The sequence below is a fragment of the Xiphophorus couchianus genome, chromosome 10, assembly GCF_001444195.1.
Source record: "Xiphophorus couchianus chromosome 10, X_couchianus-1.0, whole genome shotgun sequence".
NCBI lineage: Eukaryota > Metazoa > Chordata > Actinopteri > Cyprinodontiformes > Poeciliidae > Xiphophorus > Xiphophorus couchianus.
In genome coordinates this window covers 3,306,350-3,316,833 of record NC_040237.1, presented here as the reverse complement: position 1 = coordinate 3,316,833, position 10,484 = coordinate 3,306,350, and the positions used below count along the sequence as shown (strand labels likewise).

Genomic DNA, 10,484 nt, shown 5'->3' with positions numbered 1-10,484 from the left:
CTCTAGATTAAGGGAAAGATTTTCTTTAAAAACAGACTTTAAACTGTGTAAATAGAGCCTTTCTACTCAGTAGATGCTGATGTGGTCAAAAGCAAATGATGGGGGGAGTAATGACCTAAAACAGCTAAAACAAAAATCAAGCTCAGTTCTTTAAAGATTACAATACCAAAAAAATGGTTCAGGGATTTAACTTGACAGTTGTTTTTTTTGTTTGTTTGTTTTTTTTTTTACATCCATTGCATTCATTGGTCATTGATGTCCTAGGTCATTGACTGTCAGCAGTTAAATATACACACTCCATAAATAACCTGCAATGAAGCAAGTCTTAGTTACACTAACCCCAGCGTTCTGACCTTTAGGCTGTCTGTCAGCAGATAAAATCCTCTCAGTCAGTGGTTCAGTCTTGTGGAAGGAGAAGTTGTCTGATGAACAGCACTAATGCAGCCTTTAAAGTTCAACATCAAGGAAAGTGTCAACAATTAACTGACATTCTTTATTTCAGAGTTAAAGTTGCAGCTTTTTGATGTATTTATTTGGGATTTAAAGTTATAGTCTAGCACCAGAGGACATAAATGTGAAGTTACGCTTTAGAGTATACTCAATGACAGTAACAGGATTTAGCAGAGAGTCATTGGTGTTAACAGTATTTTTTTTATATTTTATGCATTCAAACACTAAAGGCAACACTTTCACAAACACATGTTATGTAGGACTGAGTGTTTAGCTGACTTGGTTAAATACAAACTGTCAGAAATGCAATTAGTTTATTGGTGATCCTATCATGGCGGCACTAGTAAACCAGCAGCATCAATGGATTTTGAGTTTGGTGAGCTGTGGTCTGTTGTGTTTCAGGTCCAAAGCCTCAGAAATCAACATGAAGTCAAAATCTCAACAGTTCAAACCCATAAATCCAAAATGGCTGCCAGGTGCACAATATTTGGTGCTTGCTGCAAGTGAAAAATGTTTATATTTCTGGTGATATGCAAGTCATTAAATCAGGGATACACAACTTCAGGTCAAGAAAATGATACTACAGTGCACATGTGGAAGAGATATTCTCTCTCTCACTCTATTCTCACTCTTTCCACTCATCTTCTTGGAGTTTAGACGTTTAATTTGAGTGTGACATCATGCCCAGGTTCATTTTTAGACATTTAAGAGTCTAATAATAGCTCTTAAATGTCAATTTTTAGACACTCCACTTGGAGTTCCAACTTTAAGGTCCATTTTGGTTTTTTTGGTTCCCCTAAACCAGTTTCATACAACAAAGTGCAAGGTGGTTCCTAATTCCTTACATTTTGACAGTTCATCATTTCAACAAATCATGCATTTGCTACCTTACTTCTGCATTTGTTTTTGTTTTTTTAATCAAATGCAGAAGTAGGATTTCTACCAAATTACCAAAATTGTACCTGGCAGGTTGAACCTATTAAATATTTGTAAGCATGACTGATGTTTTTTAGTTTAGGAACATCTGCAAAGCTTTTTATCTGAAGAAAAAAGACTGAACTTGTTGGATAATGAATGCCACAATGAGCCGCTGACTCAGGAAAACTGCTTACAGACGTCTCCGCATCGGATAAACACAAACAAGCCACTCATCGGTATGTAACACATACTCGGAAGAAAAAGATTCTTCCTTAAACTGCTGGTGCCATCTCATTTACCTGGGTTGTTGAAGGATTTCCCAGAAGACTGAAGAATCCAACGGATTAGCGCCCAATTCCTGGTAAAAGCAGTCCAATTGGCTAATCTCTGATCAGAAAGAAGAGGGTGTGTGGAGTCATGATCTAATTTGGTCAAAGCCGTGGATAGAAAAAGTGGCCACACACTTGAAGGAGAAAAGTAAAGCTACTTGCTGCAAACAGATTAAATCTTGTTAAACTACCAACACATTCTGCTTCAAGTTGGGCTTCAATATTTCAGTAGAGTAGGAATACAGACTGATAAACACCAAAATACGATTGTCAATGAATGTTGCTTTATTAGCATTAGGGATCACATTAACATTTTGCCACCTTAAAGCTTTAAACTTAAGTGCATTTTAATTGGATTTCATTCAGTAGACCCAACACAAAGACGTGCGTAATTGTCTCAAAAACTGGGAGAAAAATGTTACAATATTAATGTGTCCAGATATGCAAAGCTGGCAGACATATCCGATCAGCCTTGCAGATGGAACAGCAGCAAAAGAGAAATCCAGAAACACTGGACACAGCAAAACCTTGATACAGGGGGACTCGACACAAATGGACACCACAAGTTTTATTTTAAAAAATTTTTAAAACCACATGTTTTTTTCTTGATGATGTTGAACATATTTAAGTGAAGAAAAGCAAAACTTTGGAGAAACTTTACACAAAATTGGGTAAAAACATTAATACAAGATGCAAATAATGATTAAAAAAAAGATTAAAACCACACTGTAGCAAGTTAATTGGACTTGGTCTTAATTGGGTTGGACAAAACTGTCTTGCTCTTTGTGTTGTATTTATATCTGTTTCTTCTATGCTGTAAACCAGCACACACACCTCAGCTGCTGGCAGCTTAGAGTATCCAGCATGGAGAAGTCATGAGGCTCATCAACTAATCAGATGAGAACTTTGGGAGAGGTGTGGACATGTCACATCACAGCAAAAAAGAAAACATGGATTCTGCCTTTTTATTTCAAATGCATTGTTTAAAATCAACAGAATTCAAGGAGGCAACCAAACTTTCATTTTAGGCTAAAACAATCTCCTGGCTAGAGTCTGTGCAATCAAGGTTTCCAACACATAATTGTTCTAAGGACTACAGATATCATATTTATACATTTATCACTAATTAGAGTTAACTATTCTGGAACTATTTAAAGTACGCTGCTAAATGTCTAAATCAGCAACGTGTGATCATTCAAATATGAGATACTATAGAGAAATATTCACACACATTGACAAGACTTTTTTTAAACAATTTAAAGGTCATAATACCACTGACCACTGATGCACTGGAACTTAGAGATATCATTGATATGTGATAAGAGGTTGTTTTTGCTTTTCTAGTAGATCTGCAGGTTCAATGTGTGTGAGAAGCAAGATTTGGTGCGTTTGTGGTATGTCAACAAATGACCCCAGGACCTTTAAAGCAGTGACTCATGGGAGTGTGAAACTTCTGGTTTTGTAACATCCTACAACACTTGCTGTGTTATAGTTCAAACACCATCTTACATTTTCATGGGAACTTTAATGGGAGATCTGACTTTGGGATGATGGGGTTAATTCCTTATTTTACCTCTAAAAGGACTACCATTTTGTTGAATGCTGCATTATTTAACCAGTTTATAATCCTTGCATGAAAGGGTTAGAAAAACGTTATTTTTTGTAAATAGAGTAAAATTTTGAAACTCACAGCGTACAAGTTTGAACCCAACAGCAGGTCTTCATTCAGTATCACCTCGGCAACAAGCACGATTCCTCCTGTGGACAAGGGTGAAAGCTACTTAGAGAAAAAACAAAGGTCACTGTAAATCCTTTGAACATTATACACGACATGTTACAGGCCAGATTATACCACAGCTAGAAAGAGACATAATAAAAAAAAGTATTGTCTAAATCTCAGTTGCATGTTATGTAATTCTGTGGGTGGGTTAGTTCTTAAGAGATAGACTGAAAATGCAATTTTAACTCCTCACAACAGATTAATTTAAAGATGTCATACATACCATGAGGATTTTTCTATGACATATCTTTTAGTGGATTAGACTCCATTTGCATAGAAGAAGATGAATCTTTCCTTTTTTGCATAATACACTTCTTGTTCACAATGTCCACACTGAGATAACAGCACATCATCAGTAACTCGTGAGGATTATTCTGACACTTGTCTATTTGATTCTGACAATTTAAAATTACGAGTCAGCAGAGATTATCCATACAGTCACAGCCTCTCATGTGACAGATGTATTAAAAAAAAAAAAGTCAAGGCATAGTATAGGATTTTAATATAAACGCATTTACAAAAAAAGAGTATTTATGTAATGGCTGCTGCAGTGCCAAGCCTCTGTCATTAGTAAAATTGGGCAGTTATTTCCAGTGGCGTACTAATCCTCCAGTTGGTGTATTCATGCTGCCTTTTCTACTTCAGATAATCCACTGAATACTGAGAGCAGCGGTCAATATAATCTACTGTTTTAAAAGCACGACAACGTCCCACAGAGAAATCATGACGGTAAAAAAGACATACAGCTAAAGGAAGAGTTTTGTTTTTATTATTATTATTATCTTTATTAGCTGCATTATCAGCAAAATTTAACATTATTTTTGCTATTTCTATGACGTCCCCCCCCCCCCCCCCCCCCCCCCAAAAAAAAAAGCAGCTGCCATGTGCACTTCAGTATTGGTTAGCACCAAAAAAGAGCAGATTAAATTTTATTGTTTTCTTATTTACATATCAACATCTTCCTAAAGTAATGGCCTAGGTCATTTTTTGCCAACAGGGATTTCTTTTTCTGCCTAAATCATGTTTTGGTGATAAGGGGGTGACAACTTTTAAAAATAAATCGCTTTTTGCAAAAAAAAAAAAAAAAAGCCCTATATGTCATTATTTTTGGAAGGTGACTATATTGTTGCAGAACACAGTCACACTGTGTGCTGCCAACTGAAAGACATTTTTGCTATGAGCAAGTCTTTGCTGCCCTCTTCTGGGAAGATTTGGATATTTTTCGATCCTGAACAAAATGTGAAACCGAGGGAAATTACAAGAAGTTGTAACGGTTCCACGAACTCATTTTAGAAACAGAAGAGGTAGGTCCTTTAGAGCTGTGACTTCTAAATAGTAAAATGAGTTACCTTCTTCTCTGAACTTTCTTGACTCTGTTCATTCGTTTAAGACAAAGCCCCGTTTGTTCAGATTGGCTTTTATCTAGCTTTATGCTGGTTAAAAGTATCATGTATGTTATTTTACTCTCCTTAACGTTTTGTTTTTCTGTCGTGTTTTATAGTTGTATTAGTGTGAAGCAACGTGTGGTTTTATCCCGTGGAATGTGCTATATAAATAAAGTTTAACTCACCTTACAAGGGTAAACAATAGCCTATTCATATTTTCCTGTGTGCACCTGTTCATAATCACCACCAGGTGGTAGTATTATCTACATAAATACCAAGCTGAACTTCCATCCATCCATCCATCCATTTTCCGTTCACCCTTGTCCCTAATGGGGTCGGGAGGGTTGCTGGTGCCCATCTCCAGCTACATTCCGGGCGAGAGGCGGGGTACACCCTGGACAGGTCGCCAGTCTGTCGCAGACCAAGCTGAACTTCATGCTAGAATTTCCAATCCTACCTTTGAGGTACACTTCATTCCCGCCAATGTATTAGGCGTTACTTTGGAGACGCCTGGTTCTAAGAAATGAATTACATCTAGAGTGTATCATTAATTCACCAGAACCCAAATGTTGTCTTCTCAGACTAAATTATGTGGGTTAAAGAAAGAAAAGATGCTAATTGTGTACCCACCTCACCTTGGAAAAACTTGACATGTTCTTCAGAATTATTCATCTTTTATTTGAATATATAGACTGTGGTTGACTTGATTTCGTTGTCTGGTGGAGCTGTCCAGAGCCTCGGGGTGCTGAAAACGATGTAAAGGTGGCCTCTTATATTATTTAGTATTCTTTAAGATCATCAGTTTAAACTATGTTCATTTGTATATTTTGGTTTGGAATATTGATTTCAATATTGTGGTATATAAATGTAAAAACACCACAATGCTGCCACCAGTATTTGTCACCAGGGTTGGTGTTTTCTGGGCTATGTGCAGTATAGTTTATCTCCACACAGTGTTTTGCATGGTAATAAAAGTATCAGTTTCGGTCTTATCTGACCACAACACCTAAGTGACCTGGGCCAAACTGTTAGGTTTTTTTTGTTTGTTTGTTTGTTTGTTACTTCTACAGTGTCTTTCTTCTTCCCACTTATTCCTTAATGACATATTTATAGAGTATGTATCTAATCATCTCAACAGATTATCTCCCCTTGACTGTGTATTTCTGCAGCTCCTCCAGAGCTGACATGGCCGGCCGCTTAGCTTTTTCGTTGATTAATGTCGGCTCAATGTCTTATCAATTTCTGATAAGTTTCACCAAAACATGATTAGTTAAAAGACAAGATTTAGAACTAGATTAGCCATGTGTGTTTACATGATGACAAAGTATGTTTTTTTTTTAATCTAAAAATGTGTGTATTTCCTTATCATTTTGCAAAAAATCTGGGGTATTCTGAATGTCAAATGTGTAGTGGTGCTAATTGTGTAAAGTGTTCTGAAAAAATAGGAGTTTGATTTTAGAAGAAGCTGTAATATAGTGTAATAATTTAGTTAAAATCCTATCTTGATCACAATTTTATTGACATTTCAGAAACATATGGGATTTGTTTTTCTGTTCTTGCTAAAATAAAATGACAAGTAGTATGGTGAATTTCTGCCACTTGAAAGAAAGAAACACTAGCACATGGTATTTGATGATTATGGCTTTTTAAACAGTCATGAGACTAAATCTCCTACGTGTGCCTTTGACACTTAAAGTCATGACGCTGAACATAATTATTATTTTGGAAGTGAAAGTCACAATTTACCACCTAATGTTTGGGATGTGAGATTTAATGTCACAATTTTGAGAGTTAAAGTCATAATCTTTATGCTATATCTCACATCGCTTCACTTAATAGTCAAAATTATGTTTTAGAGTATCATAAGTATGAAATTGGAAGTTGAAATGTCTAGTTATGGTATATTTATGTGTTCCAAGTGATATTGATGACATTCAGAGTTATCATTTTTACTTTAGATTTCATGTCATCGACTCTGAAAATATATAAATATACTATGATTTATAAATGTAACTATGAATCTCAGAATTATTCATTTGAAAGTCAGACTTCTGAATTAATGACAGTCTTGTAATTTTGACACTGAATGTTACACATGCATGATATTCAGTCATAATTCTAACTTTAAATCTTTAATCTGTTATTTTGACAGTCAAAAACATCCGTTTGAAACTCAAAATTATAATTTTACATCTTAGAATTGTGAACTTGAGAATAAAAATCGCAACTGAACTTAGAAATAATGACTATGAAACTCAAGATTAAATCTCAAATTAAGATCTTTAATCTCACAATTATCACTCATGACACTTGTGCCAATTTATGTCTTTTGTGTACCGAAAACAAGATTCCACAGAAGCAAAGAGCCTGTTTTTTGTTGTTGTTGTTTGTTTGGTTGGGGGGGGGGGGTTGCCCTTGTCTTTGCTCTTCTGGTCATCACTTGCTCTCATTGGCTGAAGTGATTGTAGAATTACCATAAAGGAGGCAAGTGGCTAAAGGACCCACTCGGTGGCAAGCCGGTGGTGCGTCACAACTCCTTAAGAAAAAAAAAAACGGGGGGAGATAGAGGTGGAAGGAAAAGAGGACTAAAATAGCGCAGAACCTGCGGGTTAATGTGCACCAATGGCCACCAAGTCATTTGTGGTCTCAGAGCGGAGAGAAGAAAAGTGCCACAGGTGATGGAAAACATGAGCTGCTTTGAGCGTCACAGTGTATGCGGGTAGAAGGTAGCAAAATTAATCTCTGTATCGAAAACTTTGCCATGTGGGGGAAAAGCGGCTCAAAAAAACCTCTGCAAAGTTGCAGAAGTTGAATCTGTTTAACCACGTCACTTCTGGGGAGATCATGAAAGTGCATCGCATGAGAACAAGTGGAGGAAGCTGAAGAAAGCCATCTCTTCACCGATGAGGCAGCCAAGTTCCCCTGCGCCTCTCCCTTTACGCACAGGCGAGGCGAGGACGGAGACCACCACATCAAGACACTGAAAGATCGGAAGCACAACTACTTTTCTTTTTTCTTTTTTACTAAAACTCTTAACTTTTTAATAAGAGAAAGGGGGAAAGCACATCATGGATGGAGAAGGAGGATCGTTCAGGCTGGCCAAATCAGCCGCAGTAAAACTCTCCGAGATGGGCGAGAGGACCAAGCAGCTGGGCTCCGCGATGAGAGACCCTCACCAGCAGAAGCGGATCATATTAGTGATTGTTTGCGTGGCTCTTCTTCTGGACAATATGCTCTACATGGTCATTGTGCCAATTATCCCAGACTATCTTGCTGACCTGGAGAGCGAGCAATCAGAGCACGTCCACTTAGGGCTGCACCCCAACACTTCCTCAGCCAACAGCTCAAGTCAAGACAAAAGCAACAAGGACAATTTGGACATCCAAATAGGAGTCCTTTTCGCCTCTAAAGCCATCCTGCAGCTCCTGGTCAACCCACTCTCGGGAACTTTCATAGATCGAGTCGGATACGACATCCCTCTCCTCATCGGGCTAACCGTGATGTTCGTCTCCACCTGCATTTTCGCCTTCGCGGAGAACTACGCGACGCTCTTCGTGGCCAGAAGCCTGCAGGGTCTGGGCTCTGCTTTCGCGGACACCTCCGGCTTCGCGATGATCGCTGACAAGTACACGGAGGAAGCGGAGAGGAGCCGAGCGCTCGGCATCTCCCTGGCTTTCATCTCGTTCGGGAGCCTGGTGGCGCCTCCCTTCGGGGGCGTCCTGTATGAGTTCGCCGGAAAGAGGGTCCCCTTCATTGTGCTCGCCTCTGTCTGCCTGGCTGACGGTTTTCTGCTGCTTACTGTCATCAAACCCTTCTCCAACAGGACTCGGGAGAACATGCCAGTGGGTACCCCGATATACAGACTCATGGTAGACCCCTACATCGCCGTGGTGGCCGGGGCGCTCACCATGGCCAACATCCCGCTGGCCTTTCTGGAGCCGACTATCGCCAACTGGATGGAGACCACCATGCACTCCACTCAGTGGGAGATGGGACTCACCTGGCTGCCGGCTTTCTTCCCTCACATCCTTGGTGTGTTCATTACTGTTAAACTGGCCGCGAAGAACCCCCACCTGCAGTGGTTCTACGGGGCTTTAGGCATGGTAATTATAGGGGCCAGCTCATGCACGGTCCCTGCATGCAAAACGTTCGGGCAGCTCATCGCCCCGCTGTGCGGCATCTGTTTCGGCATTGCGCTGGTGGACACGGCGCTGCTGCCGACACTCGCGTTCCTGGTCGACGTGCGCTACGTCTCCGTGTACGGCAGCGTTTATGCCATCGCTGATATCTCGTATTCGATCGCTTACGCTATGGGTCCGATAGTGGCCGGCCAGATCGTGCACAACCTTGGCTTCGTCCAGCTGAATCTGGGCATGGGTCTGGTCAACGTGCTTTACGCGCCGGCGCTGCTGCTGCTGCGCAACGTGTGCCAAATGAAGCCGTCTTACTCGGAAAGGGATAACCTGTTAGACGAGGCTCCGCAGGGGCTGTACGACACCATCAAGTTGGAGGAGGTGAGGGCTAAAAAGAAGGGCTACAGTTCTTCGGGGAATTGCTTGTCGGTGGACGAAAATGGGTTCGATCCCTTCAGAGCGCAACAGTCCTCCGGTCCAGACTACACCTAGACATTCCCAGCAGTGAGGAGTTTTGTTCTAAGGATGAGACAGACAGGTCCTAAACTAGTGATTTCAACTTTTATGTATGTACAATATAAAACACCCAATCAAGAAAATCATGATTGTGTGAGATGATTGCCAAAGCATCTATTTCTTTCTTTCTCTCTTCTTTCTTTTTCTCGTTATGTCTTGCTTTGTTTGTTTCTTTTTTTTTCTTTCCTTCCTTCTTTCTTTCTTTTTCCTGTCATACCGTGTCAAAAAAAAGTCTACGTGGCGTTCGTCAACAGGAGTTTTTGTGACAGAACTTGTTGAATTTGTGTGTACTACTGAGTATTATATTAAAAGGATAAAGACAATAATTAATGTATGGGACCAACCAAACTGTAAGCAGCACATTCTCTCCCTCCTTCAGCACAAAAATAGAACATTATCTTCTAGTTAGTTTTGCACATCGAAAGGCCTCCGTAGATTAACGACTTTGTGAATTATTTTCCAGATGGGTTTTATTTTTCTGTGGATATTTGAAGATAAATGTGTCATGGTAAACGGGATGTGTACATAATGTGGATATATGCACAATGTAAAATTGTTTACGCGTTTGTTTGTTTGTTTGTTGGCGTGTGTGCGTGTGTGTGTGAAGACGACGGAAACAACAATGTCCTGACGATGAACAAATGTGTTTATTGGGATGAGCTGTGGTTTAATAAATCTTTGTTTGGATCTGTGTTATAACACTGGTTTCGTTTTTATTTCATTGTAACTAAATAAAAAACGAAGTCTTACCGTTTAGATAGATAGATAGATAGATAGATAGATAGATAGATAGATAGATAGATAGATAGATAGATAGACAGACAGACAGACAGACAGACAGACAGACAGACAGACAGACAGACAGACAGACAGACAGACAGACAGACATGAATTTTCCTTTTATTTAATGTTGCCGCTTAATTGTAAAACTTGCACTTATTTTTAATAGTACAAATACGCCTGTCTGTCTGTC

General features: G+C 39.4%; 1 protein-coding gene across 1 annotated transcript; it reads left to right on the top strand.

The window, feature by feature from the left end:
• Positions 1-7,401: 7,401 nt before the first annotated feature.
• Positions 7,402-10,207, top strand: LOC114151713 (probable vesicular acetylcholine transporter-B). The gene has a single exon (XM_028029068.1). It carries the CDS (start codon positions 7,931-7,933, stop codon positions 9,485-9,487), a length of 1,557 nt encoding a protein of 518 aa, XP_027884869.1. The 5' UTR covers positions 7,402-7,930; the 3' UTR covers positions 9,488-10,207.
• The last annotated feature ends 277 nt before the right edge of the window (positions 10,208-10,484 follow it).

Bases quoted from the DNA above. Each gene is read 5' to 3' on its own strand.
- LOC114151713 (XM_028029068.1), top strand. From the start codon at position 7,931: ATGGATGGAGAAGGAGGATCGTTCAGGCTGGCCAAATCAGCCGCAGTA.